We start from the raw sequence: 25,835 nt of genomic DNA, 5'->3' as shown, positions 1-25,835 counted from the left end.
ACTGGGATTGCTGGATGATATGGCAGATCTATGTTTAATTTTTTAAGAAGCCTCCATATTGTTTTCCAGAGTAGTTATACTAGCTTGCATTCCCACCAGCAGTGTGTGAGGGCTCCTTTTTCCCCACATCCTCGCCAACACCTGTGCTGGTGTTTTTGATGATAGCTATTCTAAGAGGGGTGAGGTGGAATCTTAGTGTGGTTTTGATTTGCATTTCCTTTATGGTCAGAGATAGTGAGCATTTTTTCATGTGCTTTTTGGCCATTTGAATTTCTTCTTTTGAAAAAGTTCTATTTAGTTCACTTGCCCATTTCTTTATTGGTTCATTGATTTTGGGAGAGTCTAGTTTTTTGAGCTCCCTGTATATTCTGGTTATCAGTCCTTTGTCTGATATATAGTTGGCAAATATTTTCTCCCACTCTGTGGGTGGTCCCTTCAGTTTAGAGAACATTTCTTTTGTTGTGCAGAAGCTTTTTAATTTTATGTAGTCCCATTTGTCTATCCTTTCTCTTAGTTGCTGAGCTGCTGGGGTTCTATTGAGGAAGTCCTTGCCTATACCTATTGCTTCCAGTGTATTCCCTGCTCTTTCCTCTACTAACTTCAGAGTTTTGCGTCTGATATTAAGGTCCTTGATCCATTTTGAGTTGATACTAGTACTGGGTAATAAACATGAATCTAGTTGCAGTTTTCTGTAGGTAGATAACCACTTTTCCCAGCAACATTTGTTGAAGAGGCTCTCTTTTCTCCATTGTATGTTTTTGGTGCCTTTGTCAAAAATAAGATGGCATAGTTGTGTGGGATTCATATCTGGGTCCTCTGTTCTGTTCCACTGGTCTTCATATCTGTTTTTTTGCCAGTACCATGCTGTTTTTATTGCTATTGCTTTGTCATATAGTTTGAAGTCAGGTATTGTGATAACCTCCAGCGTTGCTCTTTTTCTGAGTATTGCCTTGTCTATTTGTGGTCTCTTGTGTTTCCAAATGAACTTTAGGGTAGATTTTTCAATCTCTGTGATGAATGTCATTGGGATTTTGATGGGAATTGCATTAAACATGTAGATTGCTTTTGGTAGTATAGCCATTTTTACTATGTTGATTCTACCAATCCATGAGCATGGGAGATCTCTCCACCTTCTGCAGTCTTCCTCGATCTCTTTCTTCAGGGGTTTGTAGTTCTCTTTATAGAGGTCATTCACATCCTTTGTGAAGTTTACTCCTAGGTATTTGATTTTTTTTTTTTTGAGGCTAATGTAAATGAAATTGTTTCCATATATTCTTTCTCAATTTGTTTGTTGTTGGTGTATAGAAAAGCTAATGATTTTTGTAAGTTGATTTTGTATTCTGCCACCTTGCTATAGCTATTTATGGTGTCTAAGAGTTTTGGGGTAGAGTTTTTTGGGTCTTTAAGATATAGGATCATGTCATCTGCATATAGGGCTATTTTGACAGTTTCTTTACCTATTTGTATTCCTTTTATTTCTTCTTCTTGCCTAATTGCTCTGGCTAGGAATTGCAGTACTGTGTTGAATAGGAGTGAGGATAGTGGGCACCCTTGTCTCATTCCTGATTTTAGGGGGAATGGTTTCAGTTTTTCACCATTAAGTATGATGTTAGCTATAGGTTTGTCATATATAGCCTATACAATGTTGAGGTACATTCCTTCTATTCCTAGTTTTCTTAGAGCTTTTATCATGAAGTGGTGTTGGATCTTATCAAAGGCTTTTTCTGCATTTGAAATGATCAAGTAGTTTTTGTCTTTGCTTCTATTGATGTGCTGTATTACAGTTATAGATTTGCATATGTTGAACCCCTCCTGCATCCCTTGGATGACGCCAACTTGGTTGTGGGGAATGATCTTTCTGATGTGTTATTGGATTTGGTTTGCCATTATTTTACTGAGGATTTTTGCATCAGTGTTCATTAAGGAGATTGGCCTACAGTTCTCCTTTTTGGATGTCTTTGGTTTGGGGATGAGTGTAATACTGGCTTCATAGAATGAGTTCGGCAGTGTTCCTTCCCTTTCTATTTCGTGGAACAGTTTAAGGAAGGTTGATATTAGTTCTTCTTAAAGGTCTGACAGAATTCAGCGAGAATCCATCAGGTCCTAGACTTTTCTCTTTTGGGAGACTCTTTATTGCTGCTTCAATTTCATTTTTGTGTTATAGATATATTCAGGTGATTAATATCCTCTTGGTTCAATTTTGGGTGGTCATAACTATCTAGAAATTTGTCCATTTCTTCAAGATTTTCAAATTTATTAGAATATAGGTTCTCAAAGTAGTCTCTGAAGATTTCCTGGATTTCCGTGGTATTTGTTGTTATCTCCCCTTTTGCATTTCCGATTTTACTGATTTGGGTTTTTTCTCTCCTCATTTTAGTCAGATTTGCCAAGGGTCTGTCAGTGTTGTTTATTTTTTCAAAGAACCAGCTTTTTGTTTCATTGATTCCTTGTGTGTGTGTGTGTGTGTGTGTGTGTGTGTGTGTTTCTATTTCATTAATTTCAACCCTTATTTTTATTATTTCTCTCCTGCTTGTTTTGGATTTTGCTTGTTCTTGTTTCTCTAGGAGTTTAAGATGTAGCATTAGGTCATTGATTTGAGATCTTTCTGTCCTTTTAATATATGACTCATGGCTATAAACTTTTCTCTTAGGACTGCCTTTGTTAATGACTGTGCAAAACTCCATTATATGGATATACCACACTTTCTTTAGTCATTCATTTGTTGGTGCCACCTAGGCTGATTCCATAATTTAGGTATACTATAATGTAATGTCATGTAATGTAATATAATATGATATTATATGATATAATATAAATGTAATGCTACTGTGATAAACATGAGTATATGGGTATTTCTATAGTAAGTTGACTTATATATTGATATATTTACCCAGAAGTGGAATAGCTGGATCATATGAAAGTTCTATTTTTCATTTTTTGAGGTACCTCCATACGGATTTCCATAGGGACTGCACTAATTTACATTCACACCAGCAGTGAATAAGAGTCCCTTTTTCCCCCATATCCTCATCAGCATTTGTTGTTATTTGTTTTCTTGATGATAGCCATTCTTACTGGGGCGATGTGCAATCTCAGTATAGTTTTGATTTGCATTTCCCTGATGGCTAAGGATATAGAACATTTTTTCATGTACTTATTAGTCATTTGTACATCTTCATTTGAAAAGTGTCTGTTCAGTTCATTTGCCAATTTATTGGTTGACTTGTTTTCTTCATGTTTAATTTTTTCACTTCTTAATATATTCTGCATATTAATTCTCTGTCAGATGAATATCTGGCAAAGACTTCCTCCCATTTTGTAGGTTTTCTCTTCACTCTGTTGATTGCAGAAGCTTTTGGATTTGATGCAATCCCATTTGTCCATTCTTGCTCATATTTCCTAAGCTATTGGTCTTTATTTGCCACCATAGGCCATCTTTAGTTTTTACAGTTAATGTCCAGGTTGTTAGTCTCTCAGCTAGCTCTTCTTGTTTCTGTTGCTCATCACTGTTACCAAATACTACCTATTCAGTGCATTTATGATCACATATTTTGGATGTTAAGCCCCGAAAGGATGAATATCTGGCAAAGATTTTCTCTTATTCTGTAGGCTGTCTCCACAGCTTTTGCTGTGCATAAGCTTTTTAATCTGATGGGTCCCATTTATTAGTTCTTGCTCTTATTTTCTGAGCTATTAGTTCTATTCAGAAAGTCTTTGCCTATTCCCATATCTTGAAGTATTTCCCCTATATTTTCCTCCAGTAGTTTCAGTGGTTCAGGTTTTACATTTTATTTGATCCATTTGGAGTTGAGTTTTGCACAGAGTGGGAGATAGGAATCTAGTGTTAGTCTTCCACATATGAATATCCAGTTTTCCCAGCACTACTTGTTTAAGAGGTTGTCTTTTTTTTTCCCAAAGTATGTTTTTGGCACCTTTATCAAGAGTCAGGTGGCTATACCTGCTTGGGACTTTTTTCTGGATCTTCTATTCTGTTGGTCTATGTGTCTATTTTTGTAGCACAACTAATTGTATTCTCGCAGAAAAAAGTAGAAGCAACAGTCTCCTGCTGTGCTCATGCACAGTGCTTTCCTGCCAGCCCCTCAGGGTGAGGGGGTCTCCTTTCTTTAAAACTGACCTTTCTAACTGAAACAGCACATCCTATCGCTTCCTGTCCTTCCTTCATAACTGTACTCTGATGACAAAATAGGACCCCTGCCTTACCTTCAGTGCCTTCCCTCACTCTACAGCATATTCAGATGTTTCCTCCTTCCTTACCTGGCCTCTGGCTTATTTATGTAGAATTCTGTCCCAGTTCTACTTAAAGACAGTCCCAGTCATCCTATTACAGAAGGAATCTGACCATGATCTTATGTAACTGTCTTACTCAGAACAGAAGGTTCCACCAGTTACTGAAAACAGTTGCTCATTTTCATCAACCCTAACCTCTCTGCAGTGCCTGACCTTTTTCATCCCCTTCACTGTCTAGTTCTTCTTATGAAAACCTTCTTACAGCTTGTGAAAAGAACAGAATTTCCTCACATTCAGCTTATGAGCAATGTGTGGCTCATTTTGAGATTTCAGTAAAAACATATTAAGGTCCATTTATCTTTATTAATATTTTGGTATATGTTTTCTAAATTTTGCCATCCACAGAAGAACTCAATTCCCAGTTAAAGTGTTATTAGTCCTTTTTTCATACTATTAAGAATTTCTACTCTTCAAAAAATACTATACACCTACTCTAATGGCTATCAAGAATGGTGATTAAAAGGGCTAGGGGCATGGCTTAAGTGGTAGAGTGCCTGCCTAGAAAGTGTGAGGCCCTGATTCAAAATCCTGGTATGGTCATAAAACAACAACAAAAAAGAATAATAACAAAATAGAATACTAGCTGATAAAGAATATAGCTGTAGAGTTTCTTAAATAAACTGAGTAAATCTAGAAAGGAGCCAAAACACCAGAAAAATTCTCATAGTTAAGCTAATTTAAGATTTTAGCAATATAGGAACCTGTGCATTTTTATTCACTGGGGTATTTTCCTGAGTCCTTTGCTTTGACCAGACTGAAATGGATTCTGATCAGTTGTATTTGAACAGACTTGAGATTTATTGCTTTGAAAGGGGAATGCCATCAGGAAATAGTTCATATTTCTTATCAGTATTATGTTTTATTAGGAGCTAGCAGACTTAATCATTGATTTCTCCTTTCCATGCAAAATTGCTTTCACTTAACCCATTTGTGTCAAAAATGGTAAGATAGCCATTTATAGCCTTCAAAATAACAACATTTTGTTGGTGATCTGATAATCAAGTTATAGTTAAATTTAAACTGCTCTTTATTTAGGCATTAAAGTTAAGTTTAGTATTCAAGTTATTTCCTAAAGTATAACTTATGACTTTGGTGGGTACTTGACTGGATTTGACTCAAAAGGTATTTATTTACTGAGCAAATACACACACACACACACACACACACACACACACACACACACACGGCATCACTGAGAATTTAAAAAATAAATTTCTACACTTTATTTGTAGAAAACTTATAATCTAATAGAGAAGGTGAAATTGGTTAAAGATATGTGGTTAAAATAAAATACTGTAAATATTTTTAAACATGTTGAGTTATAAAATTCTACAGGAAGGAAAGCTGACTTTCTTCTGAGTGGCAAAAACATCATGGATTAGTAAAGTAATCAGTCTGAGCAAGTCAGTACTAAGATACAAGAGTGTAGGAATGGAATATTCCAAATATTTGAGATTTAGATTATTGGATTAGAAGGTGGTAAAACAAAAAAGGATCTTGCAGGTAATTTTAATCCAGCTGTAATAAGTTCAGCACACTTATATCACTTCCAGCTTCCCTCTGAATTCTAATTCCTCAGAGTCCTTTCCTGGGCAGCTGAGAATAGTCAGTCAGTATTGGCATGGTTGAGGATACCTACTTATCGATTCAGTCTGTTCCATGGTACCCATTCTCCTTTACAAAGTAGGGATAATAGTTGTACCTGGATCTTAGGGTTGTTGTAAAGTGTAAACAAAAAAGCTAAGAAGATGGCACCTGGCATCTGGGGAGGGGTGGGGCTCAAGAAGTCAGAAACTACAGAGGTGGCCCAAAAGGCTACTCATAAATCCTGTTGCACTTAAGTCTAGAGTAGCCAAGCAGTTCCCAGACATACTTCCACAATGATAGCGAAAGTTGGATCTTCAAAACTTTTGAGGACAGTATGGGCTTCCAGCCAGCCAGGATAATGGCCCCCTGGGGGAAGCAGATCCGGAAGGGCCTTGAAGGCTTGGGTATGAGTTTATGCTGTGAGACTCTTGGGGCTTAAGAGTCAGATTTGTGTTTTAGTAAGATCTACTGAGGAGGCAGGTACTCATGGCAGCAAATTAATGAGTCTTTCAAGGCAGGGGTATGGTTAAGTGACCAAATAAGTGTTGTAGCCTAAGGGGAGGAGGAAAGGCATTCTTCCTTCCTCTGTTCATTCAGCCAGAGTTATGTATCTGTATCTCACTGTGAGTCAGATGCTGTGCTACTTGGTGAATGAGACTGTTCCCACAAGGAAGTCAGACAAGTAAGTGACAGTACTTGTGGGATGGGAAGAGAATGCCACCAATATAACGGCTTCAAAAGCAGTGGAGAGGCTGAGTGGGGACTGCAGCAGATGAGAGTTCTGGCCCCATGTGAAGGACTCTTCTCCCGTCTTGGCTGTGTGCAAAGCGGCTGCTCTTCGGGCAGGTTTCTGACTCTTAAGATGGTCTGGACACTTGTTTATGAAACATCCGGTTTGTGAATGTTAGCAGTGGATCAAGTTGGGTGCCAAAAAAAAAGGAAAGGAAAACCTTGAAACCCTTGGTTATAAACTCTTAGATATCTTATAAACTTGGTTCCATCTCCATTTCAAATGGTTTTATGGTTGGTAATGGCCTCTTAGAAGAACTCACCAAATCAAATGGCCTTGGAACTTCCAAGAGCATCCTGGTCTTCAGCAGTGTTTTAGCAGCAATATTTTCCATGGTACTTAGCCTGTATGTGCTCTGCCCTATAGCCTCTTAAATAACTAGGACTCCTAGTGTGCAAGCTGATGGATGAGATGAGCCTTGGAGCCCCTGAGTTGTTGGGTTGGTAATTGTCTCTCCTACTGATTATCAGTCCCAGCAGGTTTCACATGTTGTACATTTCACTCTGAATTCTTCAGAAACAATCTTACTGTTAGATTAATCAGGTCATCCCTCAGCAAAGTGCTTCGCGGTCATTTTCTCAGCACTTTTGTGCTCAGTGTCTTCATACGTTGCCTCAAATAAGCATTCTACTAGAATAGCACTTTTTCTTGGAGTGAAGGTTATTCCTGTATTTCATTCAGCAATGATTTATGGAGTGGCTAATCTGTGCCAGGCATAGTCCTAGGCACTTTGAATGCATTGGAAGGAAACCTTACCTAGAAAAAGGCAGTTTACCATTGTGACTGAGAGCACAGATTCCAGAACCAGACTGCTAGACTTATAATCCACACCTGCCACTGTCTAACTGGAGGACAGTGAACAAATCTTTAATCTCTTTAAGCCTCAATTTTCTCCTTCAAAAAATGTGGTTATGTCATGGTTTTATTCATAGAATTGTTTTGAGTGTAAGCAAATTAATATGTTAAAATGCTAAGACAGTGCTTCGAAGTAAGCATTGTTTGTTTGCTCTATTAGACATGAAACCCCATGTTCATGACTAGAAGAAACTCTGTGTTCTTCAATGCATATAGATAAATGAATTCATAGAATAATTGGTATTTTTAAGAAATCTATAGTCTTAAAAGAAATAATGAGCTATGTAGCTGACAGAATATAGAACTGGTAAGTCTTTCAACTGTATTGCTTATGGCATTGTTTCAGCCAAGTGTAGCTTCTCTAACTCATTTAATAATGTAGTGGTTCATTTGATGTTTATTAATTAGGAATCATTGATATATAACAAATGTATATACATGGATACACAAATTTTCTGCATTCTAAGTCTTAGGCAAAAAAATGCAGGCATTTAATTTTAGATAAGACTGTCTTTTAAAATAAATTTTACTGATCTGTGAAATATGTTTTGATTTGCTATCCAGTGATATGGACAAACAGAAATCTACCCTGGTAGATGCCCTTTGCAGGAAAGGATGTGCACTGGCAGACCACCTTCTTCACACACAGGTTCATGATGGAGCAGCGGCGGGAGATGCAGAAGTAAAGGAAGAAGAAGGAGAAAGTACTTTAGATTCTCTGTCAGAAACATTTTGGGAAACTACAAAGTGGACTGATCTTTTTGACAATAAGGTAACCGTTCTTGTTTTAGCACAGCTCTTGGTGGTTACCTCACAGACTTTCTTGTGCCCCACTGCCTGCCAGAGGAGGAAGGGATGAAGGGAAGGAGACTCCTCTCCCTTCCGAAGATGATACCTTACCAGCGCAAGTACCTCATATTTGTCCAGTCTGTCTAAGAACATTTACCATTTTATGTCAGCCAAGCATCTGCTTAACAAAAATTTTTAAAACAATTTGAGAATATATGTAGTAGTGTTTTTTAGTTAAACCAGTTATGTGTGAAGCTAAAATTAAGAAATTCTAAAAATGGCCTTCAAGCCTTCCCACATCTATTTATGTGCTAATTTGGGGGAGGGACAGTACACAGTTTACACTGGTTAGATTAGAAATGATCTGTTTTCCTTAAAACTCTTTACCAGCTGAATAAATCTCAATTTGTAGCTAATCAGTTTGGAAAAGGGAACAGTGATGAACTTTCTTGGATTTTGCTTATAAAAGATATTTTAAATCCCTTTTAGTCCTCTGTAGTCATTCTTACAATACAAACTATATAGCTGCAAGTTGTTAATTACTGTTGCCTGTGGAGGTGAAGGAAAAGTAAATCACCAGAAATTTCCTCACCCAACAACAGACTATTTTAGTAGTCAGATTCTGGTTCTCAGGATCCTCTATGGTAATTTGCAGTAAAGAATCCTGAAAGTAGGAAAATATTTTCCTATATGTTTCAGTTTTTTTCCACCACAAATAGTGCAGTAGTGTGTTTGTAGAAGGTCCTCAGTTCTATACAGGAAACTGAAGGAGTCAGTATTGCACAGAGGTTAAGAATTTGGGTCTGAAATTTAACCCCTTCAGTTTGACTCCTGCCTCTACCATGTTTATCTGTGACTTTAGGCAAGCAATTAAGTGTTGATGCCCTTGTTTCTTATCTGTTGAATGAGGATGTGACAGTCCCTACCCTTCGATGCTATCAATACTAAATTCATAGAAGGTACCCAGCAATATTGCTGTTACTATCAACAGTTTTTGAAGGTCTGCTGTGTGCCAAACACTGCTTGCCACTGGAAGCATAAAGATGAGTGAGAATCTAGTCTCTATTTTTGAGGACTATAACAAAGTCTGATCAATACTTGGTAAACATCAAAATAAATGCAATTCTTACGGAAAATTGTATTTTTGCAATAGTGCGAAGGGGCTGTTCATTATATTACTGGTTTGTTCATGATGTTTATAGCAATAGTCATTAAACACTTTGCTTGGCTCTAGAATACGAATCATTGTGAAAAACTTCCTTTCTTAAAGGACATCCTCCACATTCTAAAGTAGAAAACAAAAACAACTACATTTGATAGATGCTGTGTTACAAAAGAAGCGTGTTTATAATCTTTATCCTTATTTATAATTTTAGTGATCTCCAGTGACTTTACATATCTGTACTTCTAACCAAATTTTCTGTTTTTGTAATTATTTACGTTAACTCTGGTTTCTCTTGCATGAAGACATATTTTAAAGTGGATTCCAATAGCTAGTGACTTTCATAATAATAGTTTTCTTCCCCAAAATGAATATTTTGTCTATGGAATTACCTGACCCTTTTGAAGATACTTGTTATTCTTTTTTAAAGTTTTTAAAACTTATATTTGATGTAACATATTCACTTTAAATGCTACACTTCTGTTAAAGCCTTAATTCTTTCATTATTAAAGCAACTGGCCTTAAAATGTAAATACTTCATAGATAACTTTATATTGTTTTATATCATAGGTTTTGACATTTGCATACAAACATGCATTAGTAAATAAAATGTATGGGAGAGGCCTTAAGTTTGCAACTAAACTTGTGGAAGAAAAACCAACAAAAGAAAACTGGAAAAACTGTATTCAAGTAAGTGATGTTTAAATTACTGCTGTTAAGTGTCATGTCACTACTGAATAGTGATGAGAGAACTAAAAAGGCTATGGAAATTACATAACATACTGGTTCTATCATGACCAATTATTACTTTAATTAATATAATATGAACTATTTTAAAAAAATGCATGAAAGGTGGGTCAGTGACTCATGCCTGTAATCCTAGCTACTCAGAAGGCAGAGATCAGGAGGATTTCAGTTCAAAGCCAGCCTGGGCAAATAGTTTGTGAGACCCTATCTTGAAAAACCCTTCACCAAAAATAGGGCTGGTGGAGTGGCTGAAGGTGAAGGCCTGAGTTCAAACACTAGTACCACCAAAAAAAAAAAGCATGAGAGACCATCAATAAGCTGTTCAAATTTTTAAAAAATTTTTACTCCCAATTCAGAGAAACTATATTAGGCTGAAATGTTTCCAATAAGGGCAAAACTTATATAATTAGAAGACAAAGTTTTCCTTGTGAAAGATACATTTGTTTTAAATAGGTGTTGCCTGAGTTCTAAAATGGTTGATGTGTAGAGTTTATATTTGATGTTATTCTTTATTTGAGATGACAGGCCATTTTTGTTAATTAGTTTGCCATATGTCACATATGCAGAGAAATTCTACAGTTGAGCTTTCAACACAAATTGTTTCAAGTATAAAAAGTTACTTTTCAGAAATTTAGTCTCATGTTCACACATTCTTGGCTTCTGCCTAAAGGATGTAGAAAGGCCCTGGGTTTGGTATGCTTATTGCAGGCTGAAGGTCAAGTCTAGGGCAGCTAACACTTTAAAACTAAACTTGATGTAAATTGACCAGCAGGTCTCTCTGAAAATGTATGATAGTTAAAAGTAAGCTGTAGGTTATCTTTACTCCTAGCACTTTTTGTGTTTACCTTCCCCAGACAAGTCCAAATTATAATGCAGTTTAAATTCAGTCCTAGATTTTTTGACTAGGTTATGAGAACTCTTTCTGGACTCACTGTTCCGATGTCCAGTATGGTTCTCAGAAATAGAATCTGTGGATACAAACGTGAAGCCAGTGGCCTTCCAAGACAGTCACATCAGGGAATGCTTTGGAACTTATCTCCCTTTCACTCTGCTCCCCTCTGTCTGTCTGTACATGACAGCTGGAAAAGATATCTTTTGATGCCTATTGGGAGTTTGTGTTGTATTCAGAATAAATCTGTTCTCCTCCCTGTAGCTAAGGCCCCTACCCACCTCTCTAGTGAATCTCATACCACGCTTGCCCTTCTTCGCTCTGCTTCTGCCGCACCATCTTCTCTCTGCTGAGCAGAAACAGCCACACCCCTCCCACCAAAGGTCCTGAGCACTTGTTCATCTATGTGGAAAGATCTTCCCCAGATTTTCACACAGTAGATTTCTTCTTTTCATTCACATTTCAGCTTAAATGCCACTCAAACTTTCATGACCATCTAACACTGTGTTGTGTCGGGTTTTATTCTTACTATATCCTTGGTAAATATCTTAACCACTTGTTTATCCATCCATTCCTTAATTTGTTTATTTACTACTTGTTTTTTCTGAATAGAGCATAACTTTTCTGGAAGTGGAAAGTGAGTTTGTTTAGTGCTGGTTTCCCAATGCTAAGAACAGTGTTCGACTTAATAACAGACACTCAGGAGTGAATGAAAAGAAGTCAGATTGGTAGGAAGGGAAGGAACAAAAAGGTTAAGAAAGAAGAAAGAAAGGATGACAGAAAGACTAGTAGGAAAGAGGGAAAGAAAGGAATTTGGTAGGGACCAGTAGTCAAGAGGATAGGGTGATTGGCAGGAAAGTTGATTGGTTGATAGTAAGGTTGTTTGGTAGGAAGAAAGGTTGATAGATGGTTGGATTAATGGTTGGTTGACAGAAGGAAAATTCTATATTATTACTAAATATTTGATACAAAATTTACCCTGAATGATGAACTTGTACATCCATCATCTCCTTTAATAATATGTTTTTGTTTCATTGTAGCTGATGAAATTACTTGGATGGACCCATTGTGCATCTTTTACTGAAAACTGGCTCCCCATCATGTATCCTCCTGATTATTGTGTATTCTAAAATGAGAACCAAGACTTTAAATTTTAAAAGGAAAAGTTTTATAGTGAATGGATATAGACACAAATTTGTGGCATTTTTAGTCTAATGCATGTTTTCATCCACTATCAAATGCTGATCATTAAAACGATGTGTATTTATCAGAGAACTCACTGGCGTGTGGCTTAATACATGGAAGTCTAGACCTCAACATGACGATGCTTGTGAGGCCTCGCACAGCTGGCACGGGAAGCGTGAGCCCTGCCCGCCAGCACCAGCACTTAGGGTTGGGTTGCAGCTTTTTACATGCGTGAGAGGTTTCCAATGGTAACTGTTTAACTGCAAACCTGTAAGATTTTATTTTATAAATGAACAGGGGTTTAACATGCTCGACTTTGATTTTTTTTTTTTTCAATTATATGAAGGCCTTAAAAAAGCTACATTGAGTGTGGCTAAAATTATTTATTGGACTTAAAATTAACAGAACCTCATTTCCAGATTGTTTTTCTTTTCCTTTTTTTCCTAAATGTTTACATTCATTTAAGGGAAAAAAAATAAAACCAGCACAAATGCGTGGCAATTGGTGGAGCATAACTGTTTGAATAATTTTTCATCTTGGGGTCATGACAGGCAAATCATTTTTATGTCCTCTTGAAGTACACAGCATCAAAATAAATTAGTAACACATGTATAAGTGCCATACAGCTGAATCTTTATCAGGTATTGTAAAGGTAACACACAGTGTGTTTATTAAAGTTGAAATAATGTAAAACACATGAATAAAAGTACAAAACCACGGTCACAATACACCATATGCACTCTGATACCTTAATTTTTTTTTAATAAATAATAAAAGTAAATATTGAAGCTTCTTAAAATTGGTCTTAATTTTTCATAAATCAAATCTGGAATTAGAACACAAATAATATATTAACTCCATAGACAAAAAATTAAACAGTAATTTATTTTATAATTTTTCTTATAGCTTGCAATTATTTGAGTATATTTCTAATTCTTAGTATGTGATTAACTTTTGTGTATATTTAACTTTTCATTATTTTTATTTTCTGGCTACTTTTCATGCTTCTCATATCTTGCTCCATGAAATGAACAGAAGTAGACAATATTAAAAAGCTTACAGCCACTTATCTGATAGCAAATTGTGTGTGTTTGGTTTTTTCATCTTGTCCCCTCAGAATTTCCTGCTGTAAAAGACCTGCAAGTTGATCTTATCTAGTCATCTGATGAAAGCATTAGGGTCTTTATGAAAAAATATAAATACGCATAAAGACATTTTACACAGTTTCTGGTGTGTCTAGAGTCTAAATAAAGTCTATCCACAAACAGCTATATGCATGTTCTCTCATGTCTTACGTGTACTTTCACCTGCACAGTTTTTATAGCCCTTAACTCTTGTATTTATGTCTGTAATATATTTCAGTTTGGTTTTATGTATGAAATGAGAATACTCAAGGCAAGTGAGTGTATGTGTGTATTTTTATGTTCATAATTAGTCTATCGCCACTGTTTTAAAAGACTGTACTTTCCCGCTGAGTTAGCTGGGAAACTGTGAAAGCTGACTGACCATGTATGTGTGGGGTCTATTTCTTTTTTTTTTTTTTTTTTTTTTCCCTAGGTATTTGATTTTTTTTTTTAATTTTTTTTTTATTTATTTTTATTATTTTTTTTTCATTTTTCTTTTATTATTCATATGTGCATACAAGGCTTGGTTCATTTCTCCCCCCTGCCCCCACCCCCTCCCTTACCACCCACTCCACCCCCTCCCGCTCCCCCCCCCTCAATACCCAGCAGAAACTATTTTGCCCTTATCTCTAATTTTGTTGTAGAGAGAGTATAAGCAATAATAGGAAGGAACAAGGGGTTTTGCTGGTTGAGATAAGGATAGCTATACAGGGCATTGACTCACATTGATTTCCTGTGCGTGGGTGTTACCTTCTAGGTTAATTCTTTTTGATCTAACCTTTTCTCTAGTTCCTGGTCCCCTTTCCCATTGACCTACGTGGCTATCCTATCTGATATCCACTGACTTGATACTGAAATTCCTAATAACAAACCAGTGGTTTCCAAATTGACTTCTCTCTCCCACCTTTGCTCACTGGACAGAAGCAGCAGCAATAGCAAGTGGAGGATAGTGTAGAAGCACCAAGTAAATATTCTGTACCTCCCACACATTGTCAAGATAGCAGGGCATCTGTCCTTTTCTAAGTGAGGGCATCAAAAAGGTGTGTTCTTCCATCTGGTTGAGGGAAGAAAATTAAGTCTACTACCTTGGCCAAGAGTTTTTGTTGTTCCTGCTGTTTTGGTTTACTTTATTTGGTGGAAGTAGTGGACACATAATTTCCTCTATTTTTTAAAGTATTAGTTTTTAAATCTTGCAAATGAGATGGGTTTTAATGTTAATTGTTGCACACATATCATTCTCTATTTTAGAAGAAGGATTAGTTGGCTGTGCTAGGGATTGACCCCAGGGCCTCACAGATCCTAGGCAGGCACTCTGCCCCTGAGCTACACCCCAGCCCAAAGATAAGAAATTGTAGCCAGTTTCCAGTATTGTGGTTTGAGGCCAGCGTAGCAAAAAGTTAGCAGGACTCCATCTCAACAAATAAGTTGGGCATGGTGGTACATACCTATAATCCTAGCTACACAGGAGGCCTGGGTAGGAGGATTGCCACCAGCCTCAGGCAAAAATGCAAGACCTATCAAAAAATAATGCAAAAAAGGGCTGGGGCTGTGCTCAAGTGGTGGTCACCTGCCTAGAAGCACAAGACCCTGAGTTTTAAACTCTAGTACCACAAAAAAGAAGATAAACTTAGTCTCCATCACCAGATACCTTGGAGACTCATAGTCATAATAGGCAATATCAATCAAGGAGAAAGGAAGAGTCAAGTTAAGCTTTGAGATTCTGTCTAGAACACTCATTTCCCCTTAAATTTATGGAAACAACAGGAGGATTCAACGTTCACCTTATGAAATGTCAATATGTTTAGGAGCTAATAGGGATCAATACCTCAGTGATGCATCTTTAAGTGAATGTGTATGATGCATGTGTACAAGGAAACATCAAAAATAAAACGCTTGTTAACGTCTTACAAAGCAGGTCTTCCCACCAGGTTCTTCTTAACGCTGTGTCTTGGCTCCTCTCAGCCTTTTCTCGTAAATGTTCTTAGAAATCAGCCATACAAAGTTCCGCAGGAAGACATATTGGGATTTTGACAATGGCTTCACCTAGGCTATTGATCAATGTGTAGAAAATTGACTTTGGGTTAGCTTTAATTTCTCTTAGTGCTACGAATTCATGTAGAGGTCTTCATATCTTTTGGTAGATTTAATATTGCTAGTTTTAAGTATGTTATCGTTATGTAAATTTAACTTTCTAATTGTGTGGTGAGAACTTGTAAGTAAAATTGACCTTTGCGTATTAACATCAGGCAGCCTTGCTAACGTTTCATAAGTTCCGGTAATTCCACTACAGATGGCCTGTGGTTCCAGCGGCTGGCAAACTGGCCTGCAGGCGAAATTCAATCAGTAGCCTGTTTCTGCAGGCCAAGAGTGGTTCTGACTTCTTAAAAATGATTGTCAAAAAAAAAAAACAAGGAATATGCTACAAAACAGTATGTGGCCTGTCTAGGTTACTTGTTACCTAGTCCTCTCCAAGAAAAGGTTTGCTGAGCCTGGCTTACCCACCTTGTCACCCATCAATAGTGTAAGTTTTATTTCTCCCATTTCAGATGTGCATGCCTTATTTCTTTTCTTTCCTTTATGTTGACTAAAATCTCCAGAATAATATTAACCAGAACTACTATATATTCCCTAACTGAAAGGATAAGCATAATTTATAATTGTAATATTTGTTTTTATTTTTATAATCTTTTATTAGAACAAACAAAAATTCCATTTTTTCCTCATGTTCTAAGAATCTTAATTATAAAGTCATGAAAACAGGCAATCCAGAAGTTAAAATTAGAATTATCATAGGTTTTGACACAAATGGAGTGAATTTGTAAATTTTCTTGAGAAGTTCCTAAGACAAAATGCTTGATCATTCCAGCAATTTCCATATTTTTTACTTTAGATCAATGTTAAACCTATAATTGTTTTCTGTCGCTCAATATCCTCTCCCTGTATACTTAAAATCTGTCTGTGTAGATTCTTCAAACTAAGATATAATGACCCTGTCAGGCTTATTGTCAAAAAATACATAACAAAATTAAAATCCAAAACTGTAAAATTTGTGCTGCTCTGCAGCACTAATTAAGGGATAATCCACAGGTTTATTAACTTATTCATGTAAAATTTATTAAACACTTCATTGGGACTTTGGAAGTCAACAAAGCTGCTTTCATGTTTTTATGTTACTCTTTGTAGATGTTCATATTGACCAGATAATCTTAAGTATCTTAGAACGCTATTGCAGAATTGAGTTACATTTATTCGAGGTAAACAAGTTGTTTCCTTGCAGTGCCTTCTCAGTCTTACAACTTACTCAACTTCTAACCAAAGACACATATTTTGTAAGGCACATTGTTTTATTTAGTCCCATTTTAGTAGCCCCTTAAAAAGTTTGACTGATGACTCTGGGTATTCAGCTAAGAGAGTTGTATCAAACACCTGCTTGAATTTATCTAAAAACTCATAATCGGTGCTGAACCTGAACTTGTTTGCCCACAGCACCACCGTGCCCGGCTGGGAAAGGTGCACCATGGTGGCCAGCAGCTTGTCCAGGAAGTAGTGGTGGTAGACCACATCTGAGGCCAGGACATAGTCGTAATAAAAGGCTGACTTGGGAAAGTTCTGCTCCAGGTGTTCCCCCCACACCAGTTCTTTCACTTCAGGCAGATGTGCTGTGCGTTTCAGCGTGTTTTTTAAAAGATTGTACTGAAGGTTTCCTAGAACATCGGGCAAATCTGTGGCTGTGACTTGAGCTCCTAAGAGAGAAAAATGGTTAAATTACTTGGAAACATTTGGGCCACCACAGTATCCATCAAGAAGAGACACAAATAAATAGCTGGCTTCTGAACCTTAGTCTTCCTGGTCTACAGCCTGAACACACTTGACATAATTCAGGCTGGATTACTCCTTCCTGTGGGTGGTCCTGTCCTGTGCGCTGCAAGATAGCTTAGCACCAGCCCTGATCTTCACCCACCTGGTATCAGTGCACCCCAACCTCTCCCTCCCCCCCGGTTGTGAAGATCAACATGAATTCACAGTCACACTCCTGTCATGCCAACTTCATCATGTGGAAACTGGGTGAATGCTTGACCTAAAACTCACTTTCCTCTGTGGAGAATGGTAGTGACTCGTACCACAGGACATTTGGTAGACAAAGAGTGAAAGCATGGCCATAACAGGTATGGTCACTACCTGTCAGACAATAAGCACTCGTCACTGTCATCACGGTAAAGATCTTTTGAAATAAGGAAAGAATGAACAAACAAACCTAAAATACTGGCCACAATGGAAACAAGCCCTGGTCCAGCACCAATTTCAAGAATTTTAGCATCTTGGAGATTCAGTTCTTCTGTATGTTCCTCCAAGTACTGGCACAAAGCTGTAGCCTAAAAACACTAACAATTAACCTGGGATTGGAATTTTGGAAACCAGTAACCCTCCCCTCCCCAGGTTAAAGACTAAGAGACATTATTAAACATTTTTAGGTTTACCAATGGGTCCACAAGAACAAAATACACATTCAGTGCTATAGTCACACTTCTGCAATGTGAAAAGTAAAATAAATTGCATCTAAGGAACAGAAGAAACAGGTGTGCTGAATTGCCTACGTGCCTACGTTAGATATAACCGATTTCAAGAACAAAAAAATAGGAAAATGAGCTCAGCTCCTATGAATCAGAGAAATGTGGGCTGCACAGGCAACTTCTCCCATGGGTTTGGTCATTTTGGGTCTCCACCTGCTTCAAGAGATTTTAATACACAAGGATATTTTAACGTACACAAAATGTACATTTTGTACACCTCTCTCCTGACCTTAGCAAAATCCAGGTTGGTTAGGACATTGGACAACGGGGCAGTTTGGGGCTTTTTTCTTCTTTTTTGTCAGAACAGTACATGTCAAATGTTAGTGTGCAAACAAATGTCCTGCATAGCTTTCTGTGAGTCCGGAGTGGGGATCAGGAGTCTCAGTGCCTACACAAGCCCCCGGTGGTGACAACTGACCAGCTCATGAAACATTTTTGAGTAGGAAAAGAATTTGCTTTTTTCCACACAAAATCAAACCTCCCTTCTTCATTCTCACCTGCTTTCTACAAAGAGATATGGGATACTTGATTTGCATTGATTTGTGAGGCATTATTTATGACAGTGTGTCAGCTGGTCATGTCCAGGATGAGACTAGGAAAAGTTACACATGAGAAAGTGATTTTAATCCAAGTAAGTATCATCTGAAGTGCGGACTGTGAGCACTGCAATGGAAAGCAAGAGAGCACTATAATTTGGACTCCGTTTTCTACTGTGGGTCTAGGCTGGAGGGGGCAACCGGGATGATTCTCCTGATCACCAGGGATAGGGTTAGTAGCAAACCCAACCCATAAGTCACTCCATGTCATCTTCCTCTGTTCATATTGCACAGATGCATGCAAAGGCAAGTGACAGTTATCTACTGTCAATGTACTTGGTGGCAGGGATGGCCATGTAAACCAATTACAAACTGCATTACTGTGGCTTAAGTGACATAAAGGAGGCACATAGCAGTATGAAGGATGGACAGCAGAGGCCACTGGGGAGTCAAGGTCACCTTGTGGTGTTGAAAGATAAGAGGAGTGTCTCCAGTTGAGACCACCTCAGCTGTCAAATAGCACCAAGCCATGCAATTTGCAGGTTGAGGAGGAAATCTGAGGATGGAGATCTTTGGCTTTTAAAAAGGGAAAGATTTGCCATGTACACTTTCAGTCTAAAGAAGGGTGTCACTTAAAGTGGTCCAGTGGACATATGCTGAGAAGGATCTTTGGGAGACATTTTACAGGACTCCCTCTGAGGTGCCCTTCCATCCTGGAAGAGCTGACCCAGTCAGGTGTCATGGGGAGACCAAACTTTTCTCAGGAGCAGCAGCAATTTTTGATGTTGCAAACTCCCCCACCCCAGAGCCCATAAACAGACTCTTAAGTGAGTTCTTCAACCGGAGTCACATGGAAAGGGGCATTTCCCACTTTTGCCAGAAACTGAGGTCCCAAGAGAGGCTGATTTGGCCAGTGAAAGACTAGGTCATTATTGAGAATAAAAATCAAATGGAGACCAAGCACACTGACACAACTTGTAATCCCAGCTACTCTGGAGGTGGAGGCAGGAGGATTGGGGTTCAAGGCCCCAGGCAAAGTTAATGAGAAATCCTATCTTACAAAAACAAATACCAAAACCCAAAAAGTCTGAGGGCCTAGCTCAAGTGGTAGAGCACGTTCCTCAAATATACAAGGCCCCGGGTTCAATCACCAGTTCAGGAAAAAAAAAATCAATTAGACAAATATTCTTTTTTCCTAATGTCATGTTGCCACTGCTATAGTTGTCTGTTTGCCCAATGTATTAGGTCAGGTGGGAGGTCGGTTAGTATTTTTAAACTTGTTATTAAGGGGAAAGACAGCCTTTGAAGGAAAGCATGCTGGTGCATGAGGTGTAAAAAGGCTTCCTTGTTCTGGGGGGCAGAGCCCTATGACCCCGGGTCTTGGGCTCCTCTTCTCCCTCACTTGCGACCATTCCCCAGGACCACGGGGAGAAGCTCCATGACAAGTCAGTGCTGCACAGACCTCCATCATGACCACCCAGCTGAGGCCTGGGCAGCCACTGTGCGTCACAAGGCAGTTTTTAAGAAAGGCAGAATCACAGTCACTACACCACTCCCCCCACACCACACACACACACACTCAGAACCTGGATCTGCATTTGAATGAGATCTGTATGTGACTCAACAACTGGAAGTTCTTCTTGCAGTCTTGGCAGTGGAGCTGGCTTGAGGGTGCCTCAGGGGAAAAGCCTTACCAAGCTGAGGAGCCTGTCTGAACCCCTGGTCCTCAGCTGTGAGGTGGGAATGGTGTTATATTAATAAGTACAGCTGCAGCTGGGTACCAGTTGCTTACAACTGTAATCCTAGCTACTTGGGAGGCTGACATCGGAAGGACTGAAGTTTGAGTCCAGGCCAGGCAAATAGTTTGCAAGACCTCATCTCCAAATAACCACAGAAAAATGGACAGGAGGTGTGGCTCAAGTGGCAGAACACCTCTTTTTAAGAGCAAATCCCTGAGTTCAAATCCCAGTCCCACCCCCCACTCCCCTCAAAAAATTACAGTGAATGTGGGCCTAGGTGCAGTACTTCATTTAGTTGTCACAACCAGGTCAGAAACTAAACATTACCACTACCCCAGGTTTTAAACCCGGAAGTGCAATGAACACCTGTGATCACACAGCCGGAAAGTGGCAGATTTTAGTGCATTGTAGTGAATGTTCTGGAACATACACCATATTGGGAACAACCATGGGACAGTGAGTAAGGTACCTATTGCAAAGTCTAAACTCAAACTCATGATTTTTTCCCTTGATAGTTGTAAGGATTTTGTAACCTACTTCCCAATATGGTCAGATTTGTTTAACACAAAAATGCTTCAAGAAACAGCTTAGGGCTGGGGTAGAGGTTTGCCTATCATGCAAGAGGCCCTGGTTTGATGCCCAGAACAGCCAAAAGAAGAAAAAAGCAAAGAACATAGCTTAAAGCAAAATGAGTGTTTCTTGAAGCAATGCCATGTTTCTGCAGAGCCCAAACACAGAACCAGCACAAGCACCCTTGGGAAACCAATCAACCTTCAATTTGAGAAGCACCAAATGCGAGTGCATGTGACCTGCTGCCTGAGGAACACAGATATATGACAGTGTATCTCCAGAGAGCCTGGCATCACCGAGTGCAAAAGTTCTCTCACCCCAGGCCACACCACTGCTCCGTAGCTCTCTATCGATTCTTGGATGACAATCGTCTTGCCAGCAAACTGGTAATGCTCCTGCGTGTAGCTGGCATAGTCTGCAGGAACAAATGTCTGGAGGCTGCGAAGAGATGATTCTACCTTGTTACAATCTGTGAAGCAGAAAGCAAGATGGTCTTACATCTCGTGGATCCAGTGCAAATTCACACTCACTAAAATTGGTAGAATGAAAAGAGGTTAAGCAATGTTTCCACAAAAAGGAGGGCCACCATCAACAATGACTGCAAATTAGCACAAAACTGAACTACATGGGGTGACAGGGACATGAAATTCAGACACACATTTGTATAACATGACAAATGCCTAAGAATACCCTTGATCTTTTCATACTTAGGGAGAGGACAGAAGTGGGGATCCATCCCAACTCTATGTTTTGTTTGTTTCTTTGTGTGAGACAGGATCTCACTATATAGGGCAGGCTGGCCTTGAACTTATGATCATACTGCCTTCACTTCCCAAGTGCTGGGATTACAGGCATGCACCACCACACCTTGCTCCCACCCTATGTTTTCATGGGAGGAGAAAGTTACATTACCAGCAAAACGACCTGAGAGAGTTGTCTGGATAAGGAGGAAGTACATAAACATGAACCTGGCTATTTTTAGGTCTTGAAGTGAAGTGACATTCCCACATGTTGGTCAGAGAATGTTCCTTAAGTCCTTCCCACAACTGCCCCTCAAGAGGCACAGGCCACCCACAGCGAGCCAGCCCTACAGTCTTGGGAGGCTGTCAGCTGAGTCCTGGCTATTAAGTTACTATTGCTTTAAATACTCTTTTAACCCATGACCCATGATAGCAGCTCTTAGATATCATATAAAATGAGGAAAAGAATGCCTGATGGGGCTGACATCATGGAATCACAAATCATTGCAGGTTTTCCCAAGGGTTTAAGAATAAAAAGAGCAGTGAGGTAAAATGTCAGCAGGGCAGATCTGATGCACATCCGCCCTTAGACACCGTGGCTGGCAGAACAAAGGAGTTGGTGCCAGTGATGGGAAGGAATTACAGTGAGGAGTCGGGGAGCGGGCTCCTCTTTATCCACTTGACACTTGCTTTTGTAGTCTGGGAAATGGCTAGGAGATTTTTAGCTAGGAGTAGAGTCTGGGTTTTGGAAAAGAGCTGGGAGAGGCGCAGCCAGTGAGTCTAATCAGAAATGGCCATTTGAGGGAGAGCAGGGGATGGGACACAAGGCATGAGAGAGGGGGGCTGGGATGGGATCCACAGGGGTGGGTCCTACAGTGATCTCAAGCACCACTGATTTCAGTTCCATAGTCTGCAAAACGGTTGTAACAGATTCACAGTAGGATAGGAACAGAAACATGGAGCACGCATTTAGAAATATTTACCAATTTGACAATGTCTGTTGAACAGAATTATTTAAAAACTAGAGTTTGTATGTTATATGTCTGTTTGTGTCTTCATTTTGTTGTTCTAGAAATTCATTTTTCTTGTATTTTACAGAAGGATCAGTGTGCAGCACATTAAGAAATGATCCTGGATCCCAGTGTGGGTGAAGTGAGGCATTTGTAAGACAGCTTAATGGAGTCCCTTAGCGCTTAGTGTTGTCTGATTCTTCCAAGTAGTTCCGATTTCAACCTCTCTTGAAAGAGAAATTCTGCCCTGACCAAAAAAAGAGGTCTGGTAGAGATGAACCAATATGGGTTATAATACACAAATGAATGGTAACATTAGGAATCTCTCTGTATATCTTTATCTCAAACAAGCAAAAATGCTGTTTTTCTTATTATCTGTTATGTTTTCTCTTCAACAAAGTTGGAGAACAAGAGGGAGGAACAGGTTCTGCCCAGAAGCAGGGGCAGGGAGAGGGGGCAGGTGGCCCAAATAATCTGTACACATGTATGTAAATGTAAAAATGATAAAATACAATTAAAGAAAAAAAGGATTCCACACAAAGAAATGATATACCAATTTCCTTGATGAACATAGATGCAAAAATCCTCAATAAAATATTTTATAATTGAATTCAATACACATTAAAAAGATAACACACCATGATCAAGTGGATTGCATTGCAAGGATGGTTAAAAATATACAAATTTAAAAAAAGAAAGCGAACTGCACTGAGCTTGCAAGAAGCCGCTAATAAAGAGCCAGTTCTGTCCTGAGACTTTGTCTTTCTCTGTCACATGCCCTGTAGTGAGGGTATACAAAGGATACAAGATACAGAGGGAGACTTATAGCCTCTCCCTGCCACAAATGGGAAGCTACTGACATCTAACAAAATCACCCCAATATTGATGAATGACAGACGTCCTCACTTCTACCATAGGGTTGAGACACCAACTCTGAATTCCGGCTCAGAGCCTTACGAAGGCATCAGACTATGGTGTGCTAATGAAAGTTTAATGACCAGTCCTGAAAGGGAAAGGAAGCACTGATTCATAGGGTCTGACAAGTGCCCTTGGTGCAAACACTTCCACCGTGACCCACGTGACATGCCTGGGAAAGACATGCAGCTGTACCCCACCCAATAATGTTTCTTCCACAGACACAGAGATAGGAATAAACTGCAGAGCACAGGAAATGTAAAATAATTAGTGAGGAATTTTGAGCATTTACTACTTTGGGTTTTTGATGGACATTTGCCTTTACTATAATCTATTTAATTGTAAGTTTATATAACTTAAATTTTAATATGGTCATGTTTAACAATCAGTTCCAAAATTCCTGAAATTCAAGTCCCCATTGGGGGCAAGGGGTTCAGGGCAGCCAAAGCTTTAGGGGCTCCTGCCAGCCCTGCCACCTCCCTTACCCCATAAGGCCCAGGCTCCCAACAACCTCCATTTAGAGATTCGTTTTTCTCTTAGCACCGCAGGAAAAGTAGGTAGACCAATTTTGAATAGGTCATCACTTCACAGATAAATAATCTGACAGTTATTTATTACTAAGCTTAACAGTTATGCTCTCCCAGTCATCATTCTTGTTGTTGTTGGTTTTGATTTTTTGAGACAGGATCTCATATGTAGCACAGGCTGGTCTTGAACTCATGATTCCCTAGCCTCAGTCTTCAGAGTGCTGGAATTACAAGTGTGCTAACCCCCATTTCAATTAACAATATTTATAAAGACTGGCATATAAATATTTTCCCAGAAGACTTTGAAATTCTGTAAAGATAGAAAAATGTTTGTTTGTTACATTTCAAATATTTTAATTTATTATGTCTATGCAAGCCTGTACTTTTAAAGCTCAGATTTTAGAGATAAGAGTAGAGTTGCATATTTTATAAACAATTCAGTAAAAACAAATAACATCCTCATTTAGTAGAGTTGAGACATAACACTTTAAATGATTTTGAATGCTGTCAATGGCTCTTATTACATCAGAAGTAAATAATATGCCTATTATTTACTTCTGAATCCATGCCCAGAAATGCAACCCTGAACTGCTACCTTGTCCCAAAGGGAAAATGCCCTGTGATTTAGAAGGATCTACTCTTGGAAGAAAATGCCAGGAACGTGCTTTGTCAAAAAGCAGAAATAAATCTAGATTCCTCTTGTTTTTAAGTTCTTGTTTATAATATAGCATTCTCAGGTTATTTATAAGATAAAGTTGTGGACTCAATAAGCAAATTATGAAAAACCAGGGATAAACTTTAATGCTAGTTTATGTGTTCACAAAGGCATTTTTCTACTATACTTCATTATAGTAAAAACCTAGAATTAAAAGGAAATGGAAATTCTTGTCACTGAAATTAATTTGAAAATGTCATCGCCAGAAAAGCCCCTGCGGAAAGCTGCTGTGGGAAGAAGTAGTTTACCTCCTGAGGGTCCTCCTGTGCCATCTTCCTGGAGAGTCCCCACCAGGCCCTGGGGCTGCTGTGCAGAGCTGATGTACACGTCCATAACCCGTGCCTGCGAACAGGAAAGAGCTGGACAAGAAGGAATGCTCTGCCTGGGTCAAATCTGACTCCTCGAGGTCTCCAAAAGGTGTAGCTTGTGGCCTTAGCATCTGCTTGTCAGCTTAGTTCCCTGGTCAGCAGGCGGGCAGCCACCCAGGTTGCTGTCATGGTGTTTTGCAGAGCAAGGTATAAGGAGACCACTAAACACAACAGAACCTATGAACTTGAAGAAGCAGAAAAGCAGAGCTGGTGCCACCTGGGAACAAACACTGCATGTGTGCTCAGAAGGCTGCAGTGAGTTTTTGTCATTCCCCACCACCTCTGACCACTGTAGCACATCAGTAAGTTCCACGGTTCTAAAATATATTTCTAATAACCTTTGGAAGTGGACTTCAATGAAGAAAGTCTGTCTAGCATTGCATACCACTGGGGGTACTTGTGGAATACAGGTCGATGGCATGAATGAGAAGCTAGGGTTTGGAGCAAACACAAGGCTGCTGTCCTTTTATCTGAAGCTCTGTTGGAAGATAGTAGAAAGCAATGGGCTCAAACTAGGAGCCAGGCCTGGCTCTCCACTCTCAACACTTGACGGCTCCTGTAATCCCCTCAGTGCCCATTTCCTCATCAGCAGAAAAGGCATCATAATATCTGCCAGCTCACAGAGAGGGTGGTGAGTAACAGCGATGTGGTTAGTACAACCCAGGAACTCTTGCCTGATTCGGAACAAGAGAACTGGCTATGGAGACC

At 39.0% G+C, this 25,835-nt stretch overlaps 2 protein-coding genes across 4 annotated transcripts in view; one reads left to right on the top strand and one right to left on the bottom strand.

Moving 5' to 3' along the window:
• Tpp2 (tripeptidyl peptidase 2) overlaps window positions 1-13,093 on the top strand; it is a 74,508-nt gene extending 61,415 nt beyond the window's left edge. For 2 of the 3 annotated variants that reach the window (XM_020175284.2, XM_074043028.1), the window contains 3 exons: window positions 8,105-8,312; window positions 10,062-10,181; window positions 12,168-13,093. In XM_020175284.2, coding sequence (XP_020030873.2) covers window positions 8,105-8,312; window positions 10,062-10,181; window positions 12,168-12,257 — 418 coding nt within the window. In that variant the 3' untranslated portion in view covers window positions 12,258-13,093. Of the gene's footprint in view, window positions 1-8,104; window positions 8,313-10,061; window positions 10,182-12,167 lie in introns of those variants that run through there. The other variant, XM_074043029.1, reaches the window with a different exon arrangement.
• Window positions 13,094-16,663: 3,570 nt separating this feature from the next.
• Mettl21c (methyltransferase 21C, AARS1 lysine) lies at window positions 16,664-25,092 on the bottom strand. Its single transcript, XM_020175287.2, has 4 exons — window positions 25,008-25,092; window positions 21,170-21,321; window positions 17,692-17,809; window positions 16,664-17,179 (listed from the first exon to the last, which is right to left on the bottom strand). The coding sequence occupies exons 1-4, from the start codon at window positions 25,090-25,092 to the stop codon at window positions 16,785-16,787; spliced, it is 750 nt and encodes a 249-aa protein (XP_020030876.1). The 3' UTR covers window positions 16,664-16,784.
• Between the last annotated feature and the right edge of the window lie 743 nt (window positions 25,093-25,835).

The sequence above is a fragment of the Castor canadensis genome, chromosome 10 (genome assembly GCF_047511655.1).
Source record: "Castor canadensis chromosome 10, mCasCan1.hap1v2, whole genome shotgun sequence".
Classification (NCBI taxonomy): Eukaryota; Metazoa; Chordata; class Mammalia; order Rodentia; family Castoridae; genus Castor; species Castor canadensis.
This window is presented reverse-complemented; position numbering and strand designations above follow the sequence as displayed.